This window comes from Diadema setosum, chromosome 20, assembly GCF_964275005.1.
Source record: "Diadema setosum chromosome 20, eeDiaSeto1, whole genome shotgun sequence".
Classification (NCBI taxonomy): Eukaryota; Metazoa; Echinodermata; class Echinoidea; order Diadematoida; family Diadematidae; genus Diadema; species Diadema setosum.
The window spans coordinates 27,740,942-27,766,695 of NC_092704.1; the positions used below are offsets into that span (position 1 = coordinate 27,740,942).

A 25,754-nucleotide genomic window follows, 5' to 3' on the forward strand; every position below is an offset into this window, starting at 1 on the left:
CCCAGGTGGTCATTTGTACTGCATGTGCGCGTTCCCAATTATTCTGGAAAGGGGTATATTTGTATATTTTAGGGGCTCAGTTTGGTATCAAAAGTCCTGAAAAATTTTTGAAATAAGTATTTTTCCCCAAAATGTTTTGACTTACATGTTTTTAAATCTTTCCCAAACAATCCTGTAATGGGGTCCCAAACAGGGTTAGTTTCACACCACAATGTCAATTCAGATTCTGAAATAGGGGTAGTGCGCGGCTACTTGGTGTTTGCCCCAATTCTCCCGAATGTGCTTTATGCTGTACATGTTTTGCTGCAAAGCATAGCAGGCTGGCCTTTTTTTTCACAGGGCATTTTGCAACATGAACTGCATGTACCTCAGGCTGCTTGTACGAACACCTGCAGGCTTCCCTTCCAAAAACCTGTGATGGGGGGTGGGGGGTATTTTGATGGCTTCCCTTCCAAAGGCCTGTGATAGGGGGCCAAAGTCTAACCCATTTCATTCCCTAAAGGGGGTATCACTATAGAATTGAGAACAGCCATAGTATGTGTATGGCTGACCATCTGATGAGAGGGGGGCCAGGATGTATGCTCCTTCGCCTCAGGTGGTATCTGATGAGAGGGGGGCCAGGACGTATGCTCCTTCGCCTCAGGTGGTATCTGATGAGAGGGGGGCCAGGATGTATGCTCCTTCGCCTCAGGTGGTGTAGAGACCAGGGAACCTTGATTGTGAAGGACTGAGAAGATCCGACAAGAAGTAGATTGTCCCGGCAAGTCCTGAAGGACAAAACACATGGAATGATTTCATGAAAAGTATCTGGAAGTGATTCATGTTCTTCGTCTCTTTACCATGATAGTTTGTGTGGCATCAGTTTTCTCTTTCAGTCATTGTTTTCTTCCCAGTTGTAAACATGCTCCTGTTTCTCATGTCTTCCCACTTCTGTTACACCTTCTCATTTTTCTTATATATAAATACACCTTCTCACCTTATAACATGTACATCAGGGGCGGATCCAGGGAGGACCGCAACCGGCGCACGCCCCCCTTTATTTTTTGTTGAAACAAAAGAAATAAAAAGAAAAAAATGGGGGGAGGGGTGCGTGCGCCCCCCCTTTAATTTTGTAAACACGCCCCCTCTTTACGGAATTCCTGGATCCGCCCCTGTACATACAGATATTATATATGTATATACATACAGATATAAATCATATTGTGTAAGCACAACAAAAGGACATAGGTGTGTCAAAACAACTATGTATACATCACATATATTATGCAATGCATATCACACATTTATTGGCTTGTTTTTTACTGCTCCTGTCTTTTGCTCTCATTTTGTTAAAATGTTTTACATCATCTTCACAGCCACAAACAAGGGACAAAAAGCAGCATGGAAAAAAAAATTCTTTATTACCAAATACTCCCTAAATCATTGCTGAATTCTTCCAGCTATCATTATTCTCCTCATGCTCCTTCCATTAACCCTAACTTACCTGGGGGGCCATAATGCCCCCCCCCCCCCCCCCCCCCCCCGTCGATGAATTCCGCAACCATTCCGGCGCGCAAAATTTTTTGACCACGCCGTTTGGTGACTTTTTAATTTCAAGTCTTTTGAGACCAAATTTGTCGCACCCGGGCATACCATTCCGAAGCCACGCCCCTTCAAAAAACTTTCGTCAACCCCAAAATTGCTCAAAACCATGATTTTGTGTACAAAGTCAATACAAATTGTGGGGTTTTTTTCTCAATTAATTCATAAAGATTCATATTTTTAATTGTAATGGCTGAAATCAATTTATCTTAGTATAATTATGCTTCAAAAAATGTGTGTGACAAATCCTGCTGAAAAAACAACAAAAACAAAAGTTCGAAAAACAAGGAAATACATAAAGAATTGATAAAACAATAAAAAACATAAGACATTAATTTTGATACTGAAATTTTTTTAACGCACAAATGTTCGGAATGTTACTAGGAATATTTACACCAAAAATCAGCATTCCATAAGCTTTTATAAGCCAATTACAGACGAAAATGAGGGTTTTTTTGCATATATTTGCATAATTAATTGATCTAAAATAGAAAATGCAAATTTTTTGAAAATTTAGCTCAACAGTCTTGTAGATTACATCCGGCTTTATGTTCATGCAAAATTTTGCGGCGATCACGCGATCAACGGCCGAGATCTGAAGGGGGGCCACAATGCCCCCCCCCCCCCCCAGGAATTCAAGCTCGCTACATAGCCCAGGTAAGTTAGGGTTAAGACTTTTTTCATCTATTCTTCCCTTTATATAATCCCATTTTCTTCTTCACTGTGTTATGAAATATGAATACTATCCTCTTTTCCCTGTATCAAATGCATTTCCTTTCTCATGCGTCTCCCATTTTTCTTCTTTCACATGATTGGCAACAATAATCATCATCTAGAAATAATTTTAAATTCCCCTTTGTCCCCATTGGCCTATAACTTTGCCTAGAAAATTTTTATCTGGTATACACAACGTTTCATGATAATACTTTCAGGCATTGCAGAGATATAAGGGAAAAAGTGAAATTTTAGAATTTGACCCTGACCTCATGACCTTTGACCTTGAGTGTGAACCCACAAGTTGATGGATCCAGCTTCGTCCACTCATAAATACATGATATACCAAGTTTCACTTTCATACCTCAAACAGTTTTTAAGTTATGTCATCCACAAAACCGATTTAATATGGACGAAAGGACGGAAGGACGGATGAACGGATAAACGGACAGACGGAAGGACGGAGGGACAACCTGAAACCATCATATCTCTGGCGACACTCCATATTGGCGGTATAAAAATCTTCCTTCTGATCTCTGAGTAGACAAGACTATCAAATCTGATACAGAAATGCAACACACAGACACTCTCTCTCTCTCTCTCTCTCTCTCTCTCTCTCTCTCACACACACACACACACAAACACACACTCACACACACACACACACACACACACACACACACACACACACAAATTAAAAATTGAATGACCTTTACCAGCTGGAGGACGAGCATTTTTGATAATTTGTATGTATACAGTAGCGGCCATGTCAAAGGCCAGCTCACCTTCCATTAGTGAGTAGGGCCTGTCAGCTACCCTGCAGCCATGTTTTCCATAATCCATGCACCACTCGGCAAACTATATAAGAGAAAGGAGACTGATTAAGCATTCAGCCACATCCAACACAATTTCATCAAATGCAACTGCAGGAATAGCTCCATTTTGGAGTAGTCTCTGTTCAAGAGGAAGAAATTCGCCTGGTTTTTAATGACTTTATGTCTCCAATCACATAGAAATCTACTTTCTTTTTCATGCCATTCATCCCCCAACTCTTTATATGCCACGTTCGCATGTCCGACTCAGTCGACAGCATGCCAACTTCGCATATTTTGCTCAAACCCACAAACCAGGCCAAACCCATCGATAAATTGCCAAACAATAAAAGCATTTCTCGCAATTCCATTCCTGTCATGGTAGCTTGTATTTGAAGTGGTGATTGAATATCAAGTGTAGTTCTCTACTGGATTTGCGAGTATTTTCTAAGTTTGTGCCACCGTTTTGTGTGCAAAAGTCATGCCTCTACAATAATGTAGCTACTGGTCATTTGAAAGAAAAAAACAATCATAGATTTGTCATACAATTTACATCAAAGCAAAGCTTCACATTTTCTGCACAATTTTGTGCATTACATTTCCAGGGTAACAAAACTTTATGAAAGTAGCATAGATTTGAAGAACAGAATGTTTTCCCAAAGTATGTCTCAGAATAATGTGGCACACAGGGGGTTGACACCATGGTACATAAAGAGTTAATCTTCTCCTGTGTGACATTTTCTCTCTTGTTTTTATGATATGTTGAGAATGTCATATGCTGGAGAAAGTTGGTGCATCCGGTGGAAATGAGAAATTAAGAAAGAAATAGTTTTGACTACAAAAAACAAAGAAAGAAAGAGAAAAGATTCACATATATTATCACATGTTAACTGTAATATACATGTCATCAATCATGGCATATCAACAAAATCAGTCCAAATACATACTGTAAAACAGGGAACGCTCGTGTACATTTCAATTTCGTGAGAGCCGAGTCTCCCTAAATTAAAATGCATGCTAAAGATCTTGTCTACACTATATGCATTGAATGTTGGAGGCAACTCGCGGAAATTTCATGCTGCGAATAAGGCTGTCGGCTCCCATTCGCAAAAATTTCATGCTGCAAAAATATCATGTTTTACAGTAAATGAATGCACGATAAAAATTGGAGTGTGGCAAACTAATTGCCAGTGATACATTTTTCCCCCTTTTCCGCCCAATTTGGCTGAATGTGCAAATGCATATTCTGAATCAAAGCCCACAATGATCTAACAAAGAATATGGCATGGATATTTTGGTAGGATCTGTATCTCTATTTTCTGGGGTTTTCTTTCACTTCCTTTTTTTTTTTTCTACCTCTTATACAACTTATATGGTGTTGTTACTCAACCACAATTTGGAAGAGTGAACTATCTTGATAAGGACTGTTTCTTTTTTTACACAACTGCCTGCTGACCAATTAAGACTGCCACTGCTCAAGAACAACGAGTCTCGATGCTTCTATTTCAGGAGGCGAAGCGGGACAAATACAGACTATTTACATCATCCTATTCTGGAAGTACATTTGAAGACAATATTCAAAATCCTTCACAGTGGACAACAAGATTTGAGTTAGATAAGAGAAAACTGTACTGGTATGCCATAAACAAGTCATGCTTGTTTGTTTCCTTCTCTTTTTTTTTTTTCAACCTAATTACTCATTATTCATGTGAGCAGGTTCAGACATGGAAAAGCTATTATAGAATGGGAAAATTACCACTTCTGAAATGAGTAAGGTGGAATAAATTCTGTATACTCCATATATTTAGCGAGTCTAATTTTTCACAAATCAGTACTTCCCGACAATTTCGCGGGTGGTTTTAATAAATTCGCGATAGTGGAGCACAGTTATCAACAGAGAAATATGCGTGCACATCACATTCATGTTGGGATCAGAGGTGATATCTTAACACATTTTTACATTCATGAATAGCACCCGACTTGCGAAAAAGTTTTGACCTCCTCTACATCCCCTACCCACATACATGTATTCTGGGAATGTAAGATTTGTACTCCTGTCAAAGTTTCAAGATTCTTCAAAGTAAGTGTTTGTCTCTCTTTCTTTCATTCTTTTATCTTAGCTTGTTTGTTTGCTTGTGTTTTTTTTTTTTTCATCTAGTAAAGGGAAAATGTCATCTCAATGTCTTTAGGACGTAAACAGATCAGTAAAATTGCAGCGGAAGGTGCCTACTCAAGATACAAGACAATGGCTACGAAACCTTCAGCAAAGATAAAATCAATGCTACTTGAAAATAGATTGTGATAATGACATGAAGATGATAAAAGTGATGGAAATAATCAGCAAACAGCTGTCAGTGTCAATGGCATCTTATCTAACAGTTGATCTCTCATGTAAACAACAAACTCACAATAAAAAATAACATCTAATTTGAGAATTCAATCACATATCATGTATTTTACTATGATTGACTAGTACAAGACGAACATGGTTACACAAAAGACAAGCATATTATGAAATGATGCAAATGATAAGGTCTCTTTGTTAGAACAGCAATAAATTGTTGCCTCTACTATTCCCTATCAATTCCCACATAGCAGAAGACAAATACACAAAGATGAGAAAAAAATGTGATCCTTAAAACTGAAAACATCAGCCATTATGCTCCTAAGTGCATGTTTTGACAATCCAGTGCACTATCGTAATTATGCAAGTGATGGCTCAAAAGTACAGTTGATGCAGAGCAGAGATTTGTATCGATTCCTGGTCATCTCTTATTTCAAGATCAATTCACATTTGTGACACATCAACCACGACAAAATGGAAAAATCTAACAAAACAAAAGGTATTCTGCTGCAGAAAAACATGCAGACAGTTCAGGCAAAATACACAATGTTGGCAAACTCAGATCTTGTGTTATCAAGAAAGATCAGCCAAGCACACAACTCTAGCATCACGGAGGTAATTGAATTCAGCTTTTAACCTATTGCTTTATACAAAAACCTCTTTTTTTGGGGGGGGGGGGGGGGTGGAGGGGGTATTTTTTTTTCCCTCTTTGCCACATATCCATATATCAACCCTTTCAAAGAAAACTTACAGTATCTGAGAGGTAAAGGGCTATGCCTGGCCAGTTGCAGAAGAGGTGTAGTTCCACATTGCATGCAAATACAGGTAGTAATCACACAGGCGCACGCTACGTATCACAAGGCTATTAATCAATATCTAAATACATTGTACATCGTCCTCTGCCTGCAATCTCAAATGTTGAGGCTTCTTTCAATTCAACAGATGCTCAGTGACCCAATTTCTAACTGTGTGGTTTCATAGGGGTTAAGTACAAGACGCTGAAGCAGGAGACCGGCACTGCCACTGAAAAAGACAGTTTTATTGTTGGTCCGCAGGAGAGATGGTCCATAGTACAAAAAAAAAAAATAAATAAATAAAAGAAGTGTATGGTGGGGGAAAGGGAATCCTCCTTTTGTCTATTGTTCCGTTGGTTACTTACATATATTTGTGCGTATGTGAGTGTTTTGTTTAGTTTTGAGGTGTTGTTTTGTTATTTGTTTGTTGTTTTTTAAATGAGACAGGAATTGCAAGTAGTCATCCACACGGGATTTCAAAAGACTCCCCTCTAATGCACCCTGTGCTATGATTATGGTTTTCACCCACGCAATATGCGTGACCGTGCATCACAAAACCAACAGAAAGTCGCATGCCAAGATTTTACGCGAGGACTCAAAATAGGTGAAATGGGTCAACCTAGTCAATTTTTAGCTTTTGGTATTTCTAAAAAAACAATCCTTCTACATAAGTCATACATTTGGGATCATAAAATATATGGAAAGATGTGGGTTGTTTTTTTTTGCAGTTTTCTAGAACACTCCTTTTTGTAGAAGTGTGATTAAATATGTCTCAGAGGCTCTGTTTTATATCTTTTGAAACACGATCTTCACTTTCAACTTGTGATATCTTTTAAAAAGATAAAACTACTGCTTTCAAAGTTACAACTGGCCATGAATAGAATGGGATAATAGAAGAGAAATAAGAACGACTAAAAAGTATACACAGTTCAGCGCTCTACCAGGGCGTATAGAAGAGTATAACTTGCCCGACATAACAAGAATAATAGACAGCAGAGACAAAGACGTATATGGGAGGAGTGCGGAATGGGCACAGGCAGGTGCGTCCCATACGTGCAGAGTCACAAGAACCAAATTAACATATGTGACACTGCACCTCAAAACAAACAAAAAGCCGCCAGACATCAATTTTTAATTAAGACCATATTCTGAAAGAGCAGACTTTAAGCTTTAAAATGATGTATAACTCAAATCAAATGGACTCTCCTAACATACCTAAATATTGGAAAGAAAGCACAAACTCAGGAAAAGTGTGAAGTGAGAAAAGAGGCTCTGAAGTACAGTGTCTATTCAAGCGCTTAATCTTTACCAAGCCGTACTGGCTGTGCAATAAATGGGACAAAAGACAGGAAGTAAACCACCAGAGTAACAACAATGAAGGGACTATCAAATTAAACTGAAATTAGGCATGCCTCATTAACGCATTCTGTCCATAATTAATGCCAACTTTCAAAGCAGTAGCCCTATCCTTTCAAAAGTTATTAGAGTTGAAAGTGAAGAGTGTGGACAAGGTTTTTCAGAAATGAAAAAGGGATTCTAAAGACACACCTAATCACACTATTCTACCAAAAATGTTCGAGATAAACTGCTAAAAAAACACACTTTCCTGCCCGTTTTATGATACCAAATTTTAGCATAATGTAAAAGAAGACCCGCTCCTTCAGAAATATGAAAAAGTCAAGTTTGGCTAGGTTGACCTATTTCACTTATTTTCAGTCCTCACGCAAAATCAGTGTGTGCGACTTTATGTTCGTTTTGAGGTGCACGGTCACATATATAAAAGCCAGGGACAAAGAATGAATAGAGTAAGGTTTATACATAGAACATCACTGGTCGTGCTGGTACTGTGCGATCAACATATTCTCAACTGCTTTTTTGAATGAATACATGGACTTGATGTTACATAATTCATGGGGTAATTTATTCCAAATATCTGGGCCAGCATGTCTTACGGATTTATGGGCTAAGAGTGTTCTGGGGTTACGTAAGTGTACGTCTGTTGCTTGCCTTGTTGGATACGAATGAACTTCTGTGTTTAAATGAATCACATTTTTGAATGAAAATGGTAATGAATTAGTATTATTAGTATTATTGTTATGTTCCAATTTTCCTGTAGAGAGCAGTCGTTCATCATTTAAATATGTCACCTTGCAGGCTCGATATAGCTGCTTGGGGTCCTTGGTGGCCTGATAGAGGGCGACAAAGGCATATCCATTGCCAGCCGTCCCATGGCACAGACCATAGCCCTTGCGCAACAGCCCCCTCTGCCATATCACATCCCCACAACAGAGGGCAGCATTCAAGTACTGCTCCTCATCGAACACCTGTGAGAGAAATGGAAAACTCCCGTTAATTTTCATGCAGCAACAACAAATGGCAATGCATGCTACAATGTACTCATCTAATCACTGCTGCTTTGCAATATATTCCAAGTTTTCCATGTATTGGTTCCTAAATTTGAATTGCAGGGCAGTGCAATCATGTGTGTACACTTCAATATTTTGCATGGCTATATTCTCCTCACTACTAAAAAACATTGATAGAATTCAAAAAGGGGATCAACTACATATAATATCCGCTGACTGAAGTACACACACAATATTATAATCTGAAGGTTCTTCTACTTGTTTGTAATATCATATCACCATACATATGGAACATAATACTACATAAATTTTCACATTTCTCATTAATTTGCTCATTCACCATTTATATTATTTTACTTATTTCTCTATTTTGCAGATTTCATTCAGTTACTAACTGCGCTCGTCCATGTGTATTTCAATTATTTTATTCATAAATCTGTACATGTATAACCTATGCAGCTATTCAGACATGTAGCTCTCAGGAGGAGAGTGTGGACTTTCTTGGCTGGCTGCCAACAGCAAGTCCAAAGTGTGGAGTCTGAGTTTGTGTGTTTGCTTGTTTATACTGTATGTTTGTTTGTCTGTTTCCTAGACACACACACACAAAAAAAAAAATCATAAGCAAGAGGATAAGGGATCAAAGCACTTGTATCTTTTGAGCCACATGTTAAGTTGGGTTGGTCAAAGGCTTCAATTGGCAATTTGGTTCTTTTTTCTTTCAGATTCTTGAAGCGCATTTATATAAACATGAACCTACATGTAAACCACGGGCACGTCATGTTTAACAATCGATGATATACTATTTGGAAAATGATGTCAGTGTTCACGACAAAATTGTCTAAACAGTACACTAAACGTGAAATGTAGTCACAAAGCAATAATAACATTGTGCGCTGTTTCATGTGGTCACTCTGTGAAATGATGTCACTATTAAAGGGATGGTATAGATGTGGTTGAGATGGGGATTCAATTAACATTTTGCAAGATAATAGGGAGCTTTAGACTTTGACGCGCGGACGTTTGAGCCGACGCTTGCGCTGGCGTTCTCCTCTCCCTGCGTCGTGTGGAAAAGTAGCTTTAGATTACGCTGGGACGCAACGTATAAAAAATAAAATCGCGCCCCCATATGATCAGTGCATGAAGAAGCTCTCTACGTCGCAAACTGTGCGGACGTGAAAATAGCCCAGTACGCGTAGTGAAAAACTCAGGCGACGCAAGCTAAAAATAGATTGACTTTACGCGCGCTACTGCGCACGCTCAGAACATGTTTTTTTCCTTTGAACGTCCGCGCGTCTAAAATCTAAAGCTCCCTAATAAGAAACCACTTATATGAAATATCAAAGAGCATACAATGCTAAGAGGAATTTAAAATTAGTTTGATAAAAATCGGTTTTGCGATATAAAAAAACAAAGTAAACGAAGTGATCTTTACAAGAGGTGGGTCCCACCTTTTATCAGGACCTCTTGGTTTTTGGATATCCCGGCTATTTCAAAACTGATTCCCATCACCAAAAAACAAACAAACAAACAAACAAACTTTGAATTTCCCTTTGAATGGTAAGCTCTTTAATATTTCATAAAACTAGGATTCTAAACATCTCACAAAAAAGTTAAAACCCAACTCCCCATCTCGACCAAATCTATACTATCCCTTTATAAAAACATTTGTGACATCCTGTACCGCTTTGTACAGTAATTGTAGGATTTCTCTACAACATCACATCCCCAACATGACTTAAACTTGCCTGTTTTTCCCATCTTTTGTCCAAATCTTTTATTCAAACGACAAAACAAAGGTACTCGGCCTAAATTCTGGTTTCTATTTGGGCCGCAGTGCTACCTATATGATACTATTATATCATGTATTACTACCCGGTATATATTTTGGAGTCATCTTAGCCCACAGTATAAACCAGAAACTCTCAAGGGAAGGTACACATACACATCTGTACATAATCATTCACTGTTATGATTTCATATGGCAGAGGAAAAACAAAAATCCTCTCTTGATCTCTTTATGGTTCATATTTTGTTTGTTTCACCTGCAGACTATCCAAAAATCTTTTGACTGCTAAATTTGATCATCTAGTCTTAACTTGGAAACATAAGACAGAAAATTTGCATAGTTGTTTCCTCTCAAATTGGCAACATTTTGGTAAAATCATTTCCAATTTTTAGTTTTGACATTGAATGAATTCGACCACTTCTGCCAGATCTTTCCGAAGGATAGGGCATGCAGTGAATTTCAGAGGTGCCAATCTCCATGACAAGCAAGGGATTTTCATGGTAAAATTTCCTCCACGACTAAACAGCCTTTGTAGATATCAAGTCAACAACCCCATGCCCTGCACTGAGATGAGCATTGACTGGTTAAGTTTGTCAAATGGGCAGTTACATTTGATTTCAACAATATGAACAATTCTTCAACTCTATTCAGTGGCGGATCCAGGCGGGGGTGCACCGGGCTTACGCCCCCCCCCCCCCTTTATTTTTTGAGAAAACAAAAGGAATAAAAATGAAAGATTGGGGGTGGGGTGCGTGCGCCCCCCTTTAATTTTGTAAAGGCGCCCCCTCTTTACAGAATTCCTGGATCCACCCCTGCTATTACAAGTCGTCGTGATATTTTGAGGTGCCCAGAAATGAAGACTGACAGAAATAAGGACCGACACAAGCAAGACAATTATGATGATGGTTCTGTTTTTTGTTTTTATTCTTGTATTGTGGAAGCCTTGCGGTTGGTGATCGAAAGAGGGATATAGATTTTCCTCGAATATTATTTGTCTTCATATACCCCCTGGCGTTCTGTCTATTTCGGGAGTCACTGGCTTCTCCAGGGTAATCTGTGAATCTATGGCTGCCTGGATTCTATCAAAACCATTACCCAACTGCACGAGAAATGGGAGGGACTGAGGGATATACAGCAACTTGTGGGGTTTCACTCTCACCACCCTGGGCCCTAGCTGTGCTGAGAAGCGACTAGAATAGAAAGTTTGCCAAAATGGGCAGTGACCCACAGCATGACTTCAAGAGTGTGGGAGCAAATCATCCACAGTACTTTAAATTAGACATGGCAGAGCGCACCAATTACCGGGCAGAAATCCAGGGAGTGCCGCAACTTGTTTGCATGAAATTCAAACATCATGCTATTCCAGCTTTCCAGCTCCAAAACTCACAAGATGAATATTTCTATAAAATCTCAAACTTGGATTTGAATTCTGAAAAATGATACAAGCATAGCTACTTTTACTTCCAGAAAAAGATGTGTTTTAGCTATATATATTTTGATGAAAAGAACTGAGTAAAAATCCACATTGAATTCAACTGAATTTCTCAATTTCTTGCGGTTGGGCCGCCAAGTCCCACACATTCATAACCATGATGTGATGTGACACATGTAAGATGTACGACACATGCAGTGCACCTCCGGCTGCACCTCAGAACCACACTGTATCATGGAACTACCATTAGCTCCATGCTTGCATTATAGCAGTGTAATTCTCACGGTATCAGCGGTGCAAAACATTTCAATACTAGTAATCTATCTACTGCAGCACTGGGAATAGCCTGGTTTCAAGACCATCTGCCTGTGTGTTATTTTGTTTTCAAAAGTCAAATACAGCTGTACTCTTTAACAATGACAGTGGCAGGTTGAGCTGGGTGGTCCTGCACCCAAGTCTTTGCAAAGGCAGCAACTCCGTCACCGCAGAGGGTTCATTTTGTGGACTAGGGAACTACAGTTGGCAAGGGGTCTGGAAAAGGAGACCACACACGCTACTGCACATGCGTATAATACAGCATATATAAATTCACAACTGAATCACACATGCTTAAAAACTTAATATAACAACAACATGTACTCTTCAAATTCATGAATTTCTTGCGTCGAGATGTTTTCATTGCAACTGATTGACAAATTGCCCTACATCGACGTAAATAAATAAGCACTGAATTGATCAGTGTTTAGTAGTAGCCATGATAAAAAATCATGGGCGTACATACTCGAGCAGGATTCGAACCTACGACCTCCTGATCACCGGACAGGCGTCATCTCCACTAGACCACCGAGCTTTCGCCCGAAAGCAAGTGTTGGTTCTAATCCTTATAGCATGCAGCGGGTACTGCTTTGTTATTCAAATTCATGAATTTCTTGCGTCGAGATGTTTTCATTGCAACTGATTGACAAATTGCCCTACATCGACGTAAATAAATAAGCACTGAATTGATCAGTGTTTAGTAGTAGCCATGATAAAAAATCATGGGCGTACATACTCGAGCAGGATTCGAACCTACGACCTCCTGATCACCGGACAGGCGTCATCTCCACTAGACCACCGAGCTTTCGCCCGAAAGCAAGTGTTGGTTCTAATCCTTATAGCATGCAGCGGGTACTGCTTTGTTATTCAAATTCATGAATTTCTTGCGTCGAGATGTTTTCATTGCAACTGATTGACAAATTGCCCTACATCGACGTAAATAAATAAGCACTGAATTGATCAGTGTTTAGTAGTAGCCATGATAAAAAATCATGGGCGTACATACTCGAGCAGGATTCGAACCTACGACCTCCTGATCACCGGACAGGCGTCATCTCCACTAGACCACCGAGCTTTCGCCCGAAAGCAAGTGTTGGTTCTAATCCTTATAGCATGCAGCGGGTACTGCTTTGTTATTCAAATTCATGAATTTCTTGCGTCGAGATGTTTTCATTGCAACTGATTGACAAATTGCCCTACATCGACGTAAATAAATAAGCACTGAATTGATCAGTGTTTAGTAGTAGCCATGATAAAAAATCATGGGCGTACATACTCGAGCAGGATTCGAACCTACGACCTCCTGATCACCGGACAGACGTCATCTCCACTAGACCACCGAGCTTTCGCCCGAAAGCAAGTGTTGGTTCTAATCCTTATAGCATGCAGCGGGTACTGCTTTGTTATTCAAATTCATGAATTTCTTGCGTCGAGATGTTTTCATTGCAACTGATTGACAAATTGCCCTACATCGACGTAAATAAATAAGCACTGAATTGATCAGTGTTTAGTAGTAGCCATGATAAAAAATCATGGGCGTACATACTCGAGCAGGATTCGAACCTACGACCTCCTGATCACCGGACAGGCGTCATCTCCACTAGACCACCGAGCTTTCGCCCGAAAGCAAGTGTTGGTTCTAATCCTTATAGCATGCAGCGGGTACTGCTTTGTTATTCAAATTCATGAATTTCTTGCGTCGAGATGTTTTCATTGCAACTGATTGACAAATTGCCCTACATCGACGTAAATAAATAAGCACTGAATTGATCAGTGTTTAGTAGTAGCCATGATAAAAAATCATGGGCGTACATACTCGAGCAGGATTCGAACCTACGACCTCCTGATCACCGGATAGGCGTCATCTCCACTAGACCACCGAGCTTTCGCCCGAAAGCAAATGTTGGTTCTAATCCTTATAGCATGCAGCGGGTACTGCTTTGTTATTCAAATTCATGAATTTCTTGCGTCGAGATGTTTTCATTGCAACTGATTGACAAATTGCCCTACATCGACGTAAATAAATAAGCACTGAATTGATCAGTGTTTAGTAGTAGCCATGATAAAAAATCATGGGCGTACATACTCGAGCAGGATTCGAACCTACGACCTCCTGATCACCGGACAGGCGTCATCTCCACTAGACCACCGAGCTTTCGCCCGAAAGCAAGTGTTGGTTCTAATCCTTATAGCATGCAGCGGGTACTGCTTTGTTATTCAAATTCATGAATTTCTTGCGTCGAGATGTTTTCATTGCAACTGATTGACAAATTGCCCTACATCGACGTAAATAAATAAGCACTGAATTGATCAGTGTTTAGTATCCGGTGATCAGGAGGTCGTAGGTTCGAATCCTGCTCGAGTATGTACGCCCATGATTTTTTATCATGGCTACTACTAAACACTGATCAATTCAGTGCTTATTTATTTACGTCGATGTAGGGCAATTTGTCAATCAGTTGCAATGAAAACATCTCGACGCAAGAAATTCATGAATTTGAATAACAAAGCAGTACCCGCTGCATGCTATAAGGATTAGAACCAACACTTGCTTTCGGGCGAAAGCTCGGTGGTCTAGTGGAGATGACGCCTGTCCGGTGATCAGGAGGTCGTAGGTTCGAATCCTGCTCGAGTATGTACGCCCATGATTTTTTATCATGGCTACTACTAAACACTGATCAATTCAGTGCTTATTTATTTACGTCGATGTAGGGCAATTTGTCAATCAGTTGCAATGAAAACATCTCGACGCAAGAAATTCATGAATTTGAATAACAAAGCAGTACCCGCTGCATGCTATAAGGATTAGAACCAACACTTGCTTTCGGGCGAAAGCTCGGTGGTCTAGTGGAGATGACGCCTGTCCGGTGATCAGGAGGTCGTAGGTTCGAATCCTGCTCGAGTATGTACGCCCATGATTTTTTATCATGGCTACAACTAAACACTGATCAATTCAGTGCTTATTTATTTACGTCGATGTAGGGCAATTTGTCAATCAGTTGCAATGAAAACATCTCGACGCAAGAAATTCATGAATTTGAATAACAAAGCAGTACCCGCTGCATGCTGTAAGGATTAGAACCAACACTTGCTTTCGGGCGAAAGCTCGGTGGTCTAGTGGAGATGACGCCTGTCCGGTGATCAGGAGGTCGTAGGTTCGAATCCTGCTCGAGTATGTACGCCCATGATTTTTTATCATGGCTACTACTAAACACTGATCAATTCAGTGCTTATTTATTTACGTCGATGTAGGGCAATTTGTCAATCAGTTGCAACATGTACTCTTTCCTCCAAAAGCCAGTCCGCTTTAATACTCAAGATGTGCATATCAAGCACTTTAGACAAATATTGACATCTCGAAAACTGCATGATGGCCCAAGCTAAAACTTCTACCATACATACTGTGTATGTGGATTATACATGTACCTTCATAAGTTTGCATATGAATTAAAAAAAAAAAAATGTTAAAGGTACACCAGCCAAAGCACAGTCAGAAAATAATAGACGGAACATTTATCATGGGTAGGATTTAGAAACGTGTTTGGTTCTTGGGTTTTATCCCAGCAAACTTTATACTTTTTGACTCTACATCTACTTTATGGAAAACTTTGATAGCTTAGAAGGTTTGGAAAGGATAACTCTTTCCTAAATAAACAAAACCAAAAGGTAAAATGTTGACTTTCACTAGCCAAACCTGACAGTCCTTGAAATCCATTATCCATTAGTATACAAATTCAAAGAGGACGGATAGATGATGAAATGCAAATGGGAGTGCTCTACCACGCCTACAATTCGCCGTGATAAGGAGCACTGAATTATACAGAGCGTATCAAAAAAAAAAAGATAATCCAACTGTGGAGGCCTACCATTTCATAACTGTCTGCTATGGAGAATGCAATGTTGGTTGTGAGGAATGAAGAACTCGTCCTCTTTCCATTGACAACTAATTATGCTGGAAAATGCTGAAAAATTATGCTGAAAAATGTCATGCATGACTGAGCACATGAACTTTAAAGACAACAATGACAAATCACACTTTTTCCGAGTTTGAGTGTCAACGAAGAAACAATAAATGTCTCACTGAATGGATGAGATCTATCAATGAAAGTGACCAAATAAACAGGCCAGCCTGTATGAATGCACACACACATCAGCCTGCTGTACTTCCCACAAGTGTGAATATTCAGTGGCAGTATGCACACTTACTTATGACATGGAGCTACATTTCTTTGTAGCTCGATGTGTAGGAATACAAATTCAGTTTCATTATTACACGAAAAATTCAACAAGTCATCAGGATATAATAAATGTAGGTACTGCGCCAGTCTATATTTTTCATGATTTAATTGTTGAAGTGTTTAATTTTAATTTAATTGCCATGTTCAAAGAGTTTACCGAGAGTTTTAAAGGGGAAGGCTAGTAACTGATCAGTGGGAATCAGTGGAAATGCTGGGAGATGATTGTTCCAATCCTTATGGGATTCATTCAAGAGTTCATTGTATATCTATTGTTGTGTGAAAATAATTTGCTTCAGAACGGTCTCATATTCAAGTAATGCGCAGATTAATGCTCCGTCACTGACCAGGGACGCTAACCTGGAAGCATTAAACTGCACAAATATTTCGCGTACGTACGTACACACATAGCTGGCTGTGACTGTCCAGCCACTCATTCGCCTTTCACGGAAAATGACTGCCATATCTGTGCTAAATTCAAAAATCTGTGTGGACCACATCTGTCAATGAGCGAGGTATTGTATGAAACAAATAGGCCCGAATTCACGAAGGTGGTACAACTGAAACCATGGTTTAAACCATGGACAAAGACCATACATTTTTATGGGGCGCGAAGTGTCGCATGACCTATTTCGTTACGAAATGACATTTCATTGACGAAATGATCATTTTGTTAATGAAATGACTACTTTCTTAACAAAATAGGCCATGTGACACTTGGCACTCCATACAAATTGTCCATGATGTAAACCATGGTTTGAATTGTACCACCTTCGTGAATTCGGGCCATAGTGTATGGTCTTTACTTGTGCATTGGAACAAGATTTCACACTCGGTGAAAGATGAGGCGCACTATTCAACTTGTTGAATAAAGCGGTTCTATCTTTCACCTCGCGTGAAATATTCACTTGTGACCATTCACTATTTATATTTTTATTTGTTCTATTTGGCTGAGACAAAGGGAGAAGGGAAGACAAGAAAAACTAATGTTGATGCATATGATATGGGGGACACATTGTGCAAGCATCACAAATGGTACTTTTTGATGCCTTATAAATCCATCGATACCAGCATTTTGTATGACCACATACAGTGATATTACCATGATGTCCTTTGAACAGGTGTTACTTAATCCTTTCTGCGCTCAAGCACTCAACTTAGCTTGCCACACCTTTTTTTATTTCCATCAGCATTCAGTAAACAATCCAAATTTGACCTAGTAGATCTTTCCATTCCTCTACAAAAATTTCCAGACGTCTTCACCAACGGGTGAAGACCCAACTCTAGTTTGCTGTGCAATTGGGGAACAATGCAGCACAGCAAGGCTTTATAACTCTTTACGTGCCACATTCGCACGCCCAACTCAGTCGACAGCATGCCAAGTTCGCATATTCTACTCAAATGCACAAACCTGCCCAAACCGATCAATAAATCGCAAAATACCACGGTACAATGAAAGTGTTTCTTGCGATTCCATTCCTGTCACATATAGCTTCCATTTTATGTGATGATTGGCTATCAAGCGGTGTTCCCTACTGGATTTACAAGTAATTCTGAGTTTCTGTCACAGTTTTGTGTGCAAAAGTCATGCCTCTACAATAATGTAGCTACTAGTCATTTGAAAGAAATGCAATCTTAAATTTGTGATGTAATTTACATCAAACAAAGCTTGGCATTTCCTCTACAACTTTGCTCATTACATGTCCAGGGAAACAAAAATCTGTAAGGGTTACATAGATATGGAAAACAGAATGTTTTCCCAAAGCATGACTACGTCGGTGTCTCAAAAAATGAGTTAAATGTGTTTTGCTGTATATCCACAAGAGGCATACGTGGCTTCACCCTCACTCAGGCAGGGGACAGTCTTTGTTCTTTCGCAGGTTGCTTCACTACTATTCTAGGGTGCTGCTGTGCATGAAACACACTCATGCATGCACAAGATTTGAGAATAACGTTGTCACTACCAAGGCAGCTACAGTCAGACTATTAAGAAATGAAGCACCCGCACAGTCATGGCACGGAGTCTCCTCATGCTGCTACGTGCAGGTTCATGCTACCTTACATGGGTGCGTTCTCATGGCTCATACGCCCCCGTGCGCAAGCGTGCACCTCAGTGCGGATCCATACGCCCTTGTGCACTTTCATACACACCCGTGCAGCTTCGTACGCATCCATGCGGATGCGTAGTGTAGCACCCTGTGCGAGTGAGGGCTGTGCTCCATGCGCCGCACCGCACCGTACCAGTCCCTAGAGTCACAACTTTAGAGAGGGTCGAGTCTGTCAGTAAATCGATAAGACCTGGGGGGCATTTCATGAAGGAACTTGTCGCATAAAATATCTGACAAGTCAATTATATCCGACAAGTTTTGAGAAATTCTTTAGTCTGATTGGCTGATTTCTCTGAACTTGTCGGATATAATTGACTGGTCGGACATTTTATCCGACAAGTTCCTTCATGAAATGCCCCCCTGGCGTTCCAGCAAAACTAGTTGTTTGCATCCGTTCAGCAACCTCTCAATTTATTCTCGAAAGAATCTGTTTTTTTACTGTCCACAGTATTTATCCAGGATTCTTGCCACTGTCAGCCCTAAGAATCTGTTTTTTTACTGTCCATAGTATTTATCCAGGATTCTTGCCACTGTCAGCCCTGACAAGCGTGAGCTTTGAAGACACAATTTGACAAACTTAAAAACTTCCCGACCAGAGTGATGTCACGCATGAACTTGCTCGAGTAAGCTTACATGTATGAACAGCTGTCAACATGCTAAAATGTGGTTTATGCAACAGCATACACTCACAGAACTCTTTAAGGAAGACTCATAGGCCCGAATTCACGAAGGTGGTACAAACAAAACCATGGTCTAAACCATGGACAAAAACCATGGAGCGCCAAGTGTCACACAGAATATTTCGTTACGAAATTGGTCATTTCGTGGACGAAATGTTCATTTAGTTACAAAATGTTGTCATTTCTTTACAAAATAATCATTTCATTGACGAAATGACTGCTTTCGTAGCGAAATATCGCATGTGACACTTGGCATTCCATGGTTTTTGTCCATGGTTTAAACCATGGTTTCATTTGTACCACCTTCGTGAATTCGGGCCAGAGTGTGAAAAAGTCTGTCATTCTCAGACTTTCTCTTTGACATTATGGGACCTTGAATTCCCAGATTCCAAAAATGTAGACAAAGACTGTCCTATCATAAGGGCCTAAATTCATGTTTCTTTGTGCTATGCTGACCAGAAAAAAATGACTTTAATCAAAGATTGGAGTTTCTTCTTTCAAGGTTTTTTTTTTTTTTTTTTCTGTATGAAAACTGCATGCATTTCATTTTAATATACATGTACATTTTCCAAAGTAGAAGTGTGCTCGTTTGCTATAAAACTCATATGAAGACAAACTGAACAATCAAGGCTGAACTCACTAGATTTTGACCTTTGGTGACCCATACGGGTGCAACTAAAGTGTCTAACAAAAGAATTTGCGAGCCCATCAGCACGCACTCTATTCATACATCACGTCCAATCAATATTTCCCACTGTTCGATGCCACGTGGAGTTGACGGCAAAAAAAAAAGGGGTTACACGTACAGCATGACTGCTTTCACACAGGCGGGTTGGCAACACATCCATTCTTTGTCGAAGGGCAAAAAGAATCTTGTTTGGGGGCCTTGAATGTTCTCAGAGAATTACTTTGGCGGTACATGCCTCCATACCTTGTACGCCTGTAGTAGCATGTGAATGACTCCAGGGGCCCCGTGGCACCAGTGGACCAGTCTGTCCGTCTGGTTGCCTAGCGATGACGGGAAGTTTCCTGAGGGAAAGTGGAGCGCAAGTATGTAATCCACTGTTGGCTTTATCAGTGACTGCAAACTCTTGGTCACTGCTGGGCAATTGACCTTGTGGGAAAAAAAACACATCAATAGGAGATACTAAATAACCATGTATATGGAACGATTCCATGACATTTGCTTCTGTGACAATTGCTCCTATGAAATATCTGCATGCTAGGCCAAACCTGACTGACCAAAGTGACTGCAAACTCTTGGTCACTGCTGGGCAATTGACCTTGTGGGAAAAAAAACACATCAATAGGAGATACTAAATAACCATGTATATGGAACGATTCCATGACATTTGCTTCTGTGACAATTGCTCCTATGAAATATCTGCATGCTAGGCCAAACCTACGTAACTTCTACCCACAAACATAACCCTAACCCTAATCCTAATCCTCACATCAAAGTGAACGCAAAACCTTATCATATATAACCCTAACATTAGCCCCCAGGGATTATCTTCTTTGTCATTTGAGGTTCAGTGCTGGTGTTGCTGCACGTCGTACGTGCAAAGTCTACACTAAATGCAATGATCGCTCACGTAATGTACACAAACATTCTAGACATGGCTTACATAAATCTAAGCCTGGGAGCAAAATGAAGATCGTATTTTGGTGACGTGACGAAATTTGTGGCATTTTAATCTGTCTTCCTCATTATGTGTCTAATACTAAGCAGTCATGACTACATCTTTTGATATTTAATTTCAACTATGCACTATCACTTTCTTTGTCGCACAATTCCCGCACATTTTGCGGTGGTTTGATGCCAACATCTAGTGTCGGGATCGATAATTGTGATCAGTATCGTTGCGTTAATCTGACTGTTGGTGATGGGGCTCGATTTAAGGCAGTTGCTTGGGAGATAGCACTAGCACTAACATTAACATTGATCCTGAAATCACCCAATATGTAGGAAATTGTAACAAACTGGAGAAATGAGGGATATTGCCCACATCTTCTATTTTTCAGAGACTGTGATTGAGTCGGCACCGAGATGCCACATTCTCAACAACCTTGAAGATAAGGGGAACCTTTCCCACTCCTGAGAAACAAGGAAGCTCTAGTTTACTACTGAGCCTATGCAGCAAGAGGGGAGAGCTGCACAAACAACTACTTATGACAAACATGGTAACCTTGCCACGCCCACATGACGTACATCACACGATTTCCAGAAATTTCTCTCTTAAAGGCACTCAGTCGTGGCGAGTGGTTTGTGCGGCACGGAGACGAACGCAACACGCTGCCTCCCCCATTCTGTATCAAATGTAGTGACCCCGAATGAGAATAGCGCTGGCTCAATGGGTCAGCGAACAAAATGCGTAGGTCACAACAGCGCTCTCTGTGCTTATCTCCTAACCCAAAATGGCTGTCCGAGCGAGCCACGTGAGCTTCCGAATGGACGCACACACTCAGTGAGCATGCGCATGAAGAGAGGCCAAAAGAGCCACGCGTTTTCAGGCCTCTCTCCTCCAATCACCGCAGCTCGCGGTGACAATATTTGTGTATGATGCGTACACACACATGCACACACACATACACACGCGTCTTCTGGCCTCTCTCCTCCAATCACCGCAGCTCGCGGTGACAATGTTTGTATATGATGCGTACACACACATGCACACACACACACGTGTCTCAGTGGCAGCATTGTCCCACAAATTTATGGATATACAGTTGTAGCACCGAGAGCCTGGCATTGCGCAATTGCATGCACAAACTTCGGTCGTTCGGAGTTTACGTACCATTAGGGTTGGCGATCGGCTGCCTTTAATCCTTCACGAGTTTCTAATGAAGATGGTTTTTGTTTTGCATTCCCCTTTAATCTTTTACAAGGTTTTATTATGGAAAGGTTTTGGTTTTTGTTTGCTTGTTTTTCTTTTGCATTGCTGCATCTTGTTTTGATTTCAAAATCAAAGTTGCTGTATTCTTCACTGATTACTGATTTTGCGCGTCACTCCTTCTATGTGCAGACTTTTTTCTTTCAAAGGGTTCTGGCAAAGTATGGCTTCCTTCCAAGTCTGCAGCAGAGCATGTGCTCCATACGTGCAGAGCACGTGCTCCATACCAGTAGAGCACATGCTCCACATCAGCAGAGCACATGCTCCACATCAGCAGAGCACATGCTCCAGATCCATACCTGCAGGAGCAGTGCTAAGATTCCTGCCATGCCATGGGCGGCCCCGATGTACTTCTTCTCGTGCCACTCAAACATGAGAGGGCTGGCTGACCGCTCCTCTCTGGCCAACCGCTGACCAGAGTCTAGTATCCTCTGGCACACCTGTCCAGGAAAAAAAGAAAAAAAAAGAAAGAAAGAAAGAAAGGAAGGGAGGAAGGAAGGAAAAGAAAGTAAGAAAAGAAGGAGGGATGGAAGAAAGGATGAAGGAAAAAAGAAAGAAACCATCCAATGAACAGATGAAAGATGAACTGTTGTTATTGTTATGTTTGAGAGGCACGTCATTCACATTTGAATATTTGCACCTTTATCTGCATAATATCAATACTTTACAAAAGATCAATTTCTCAGAAAAAAAAAAAAAACTATAATAATTCATAATCAAATTTATGCCCGAGGGAACAGTCTGCGGTTATATGGTTAGGGCAGATAAGTCCTAGTGCGTGATGATGACAAAATCTGGTCAGCCCAGCTCGTAATTGAGCAGGCTTCTCAGTCATGCACCACTGATCTAGACCCTTCATTTGTCGCACATAGGGTGCTCTGTCCGACGTATATCGTGTAAAAGAAGATTCCTGAATAAGTTATGAACATCAAAACAAATTATTTCACATGTACATGTACCTTTCAAAACTAAACCTATAATTTCCAAATAATTCTAAGTTTACATAACGGTTAGGGTCTTCTGCTCAGTGTCGGTCACATGATTTGGGCAAATAATCATTTTTTTGAATCGGAGCAAAGTATAAACACAAGTCACTATATCATCAAAGGAATAGAAGCATTCTAATAAATTGCTATTTTTGTTTGTGCTGTTGTCCCAACTAGCACAGTGTGTGAGAAAATGTTATTCATGTACAAGAGATGGTGAAATACACATCGGGCACATGATGTATGGATGATGGTGGAAAAATATTTAACAATAAATCTTTCTCCCTCTACTGTAAAAATAGAAATTTGGGGGGCTGGCAATCTTTTGGCATTGGGCCTGATAAGATGAATTTCACAGAATCAAATAAACAAAATGAATTTCACAATTAACAGGCACAAAAAAAAATTGACTCTCCTTATTTTCTCGCTAGTATTATGCCATGCAAAATGTGTGAAAATTTCTACTTTTAGGTTATCTCTCTTTCTCTCTTGGGTGGGGAAGGAAGAAATTTACTAGAAGTAATATCTATGAGATACTTCTTGACACACAGAACAAATGATATAGATTACTTTCTCCCCTGCACTTCAAGTTTGTGTGAAGAAACATACCTTGTCTATCAAGTCTGGGTTGATGTACCCCTCCCCCAGGTTCTTCTGCAGAAAAAGGAGGGCATAGAGGTACCCCACCCTCCCGTAGAGAAGTTCATCAGGCAAAGCAGAGTCCAGGACCATTCTGTGGAGCCCCTCCAACCTGAATGAAACAATTCAAAAGTTTTTCTTAAAAGTTCAGCTAACTTCATCTTCACTAAACTCACAAACTAACAAGACATATTAATGAAAACTAGAATATATAAAAGAAGTACAGTCCAACCTCTCTGTTCTTAAAGTTACGAATGACTTAACCCTAAAAAGACTGGGGGGGGGGGCTTTTTGGGCCCCCCCTCAACATTTTTCGCGATAAATCTGGAACATAAAAATCTTGCGCGGCAACGTTTTATGACTTTTTACTTTTAAGTCTTGCGCAACTTTTGAGACCAAATTCACGACGCCCGGGTACGCGGTTCTGAAGTTACGCAATATTTTGTAAGTGCATGTCAGACCCGAAATTGCTCAAAAACGTGATTTAATGTACAAATCCAATGCAAATTCTGTTTCTGACCAAAATTCATGTATGTATCATTATTTTTACTTTTACTGATCAAAATAAATTAATTTCATGTTGTTTATGATCGAAATAGTGTCGCGGATGATTTCCATCGAAAAAAACAATAAAAAACAAAAAGTTGAAAACAATGAAATACATAAGAAATTTTAAAAACAATAAAATATATAAGAAAAAAATTTTGATACTGCCGTTTTTTTAATGTACATTCAATAAGAATCCTACACAGAGTACCTAAACCAAGTATCAGTAGTTTTGGACCCTTGATTACAGATTTACAGCCTTTTTTTAAAATCCATGCATAAATTAGCATAATTAATTCATTAAAAATAAATTTGAATATTTTGTGAAATAATTACCTATTCAGTTTTGTAGATTACCTTGTGGGTGACGCGTGTGCCTATTTTCCTTGCGATCACGTGGTCAAAAGCCAAGATCTTGGCCCCCCCCAGTCCTACAAGGCATCAAAATAGCCCAGTCTTTTTAGGGTTAAGAACGACTGGTGATCAGATCTGATGTGCTATACTTATCAGAATTTCAATAATTCAGCACAAGAACTGATCACCAGCCATTTTTAAGTCGTTTGTAACTTTAAGAACAGCTTTATGAACCCCCCCCCCAACATAAGGGATTTGGCCGGATATGGGAGACTCGATGTTCAATGCACTCACCTGCTGGAGAAAGATTGCTTGTAATGTGCCCTGATTTAATGAAAAGTTTTCTGTCCATGTTCTTGTGATGCTTTAGGGGTAGTTAATGTCTGAATGCATAGATGTGAATGTACATTTATGTTCATTATGTTGAGAATAATATGTAATTCATGTCAACTTGTGCAGGAATTTTGTTTGAGTTTGAAATCCTCCTTTTCCCCATAATTATTAGATTGAAAAAAAAAAAAAAAAAAATCACGCCGAGATCTCGGATGATAGAGAAGTCTGGATAAAGAGAGGCCTGGTAGGAGAGGTCGGACTGTACCAGTAAACAGAGTTTTATGTGGTCTGAAACAACTATGTGTTTTTCACTTTTCCCGATTGGATATTGACGTTGATAGGATCAAGGGTGATGACCCCTCCTGAGGGAGAGTATGAGAACAACCAAAAAGCAAAATGGGCTTCACTATTACGAATGAGCATGTGACAAGATTGTTTCATTTAACAATGCACACAGAACAGACGTGGACATATGAATTGCTTCCCATTTACTAGTAAGCGTTGAGTACAAGCTCACTGGTACAGTACAGAATTAACAGCAAAGTAAAATGTTTTTATACCAAGTGTCTAATACTCATGTCGTCGTTGTTGTTTTAAAGAAAAGAAGAGAGGGAAAGATGGAGCCCTATAATACTCATGGCTGCATAAATATTATCTAACTCTTGCTGTGCAACTGTCATGCACACTGGAGTACTCACTGTAAAAAAAAAAAAAAATGTTCGCGTGCATTTTAATTTCACAAATTTCCTTGAGAGCCAAGATTGGCGAAATTAAAATGCCCGAGAAAGTTCTTGTCTACATGATATGCATTGAATGTTAGAGGCAACTCGCAAAA

General features: G+C 39.9%; 1 protein-coding gene across 1 annotated transcript in view; it reads right to left on the minus strand.

Moving 5' to 3' along the window:
- Positions 1-687: 687 nt before the first annotated feature.
- The window catches only part of LOC140243563 (lanC-like protein 2), a 28,140-nt gene continuing 3,073 nt past the window's right edge, over positions 688-25,754 (minus strand). Inside the window, exons 4-9 of the mRNA XM_072323232.1 lie at positions 23,657-23,798; positions 22,361-22,501; positions 20,099-20,281; positions 8,393-8,569; positions 3,081-3,153; positions 688-767 (exon numbers count right to left, since the gene is read on the minus strand). Coding sequence (XP_072179333.1) covers positions 688-767; positions 3,081-3,153; positions 8,393-8,569; positions 20,099-20,281; positions 22,361-22,501; positions 23,657-23,798 — 796 coding nt within the window. The remainder of the gene's footprint in view (positions 768-3,080; positions 3,154-8,392; positions 8,570-20,098; positions 20,282-22,360; positions 22,502-23,656; positions 23,799-25,754) is intronic.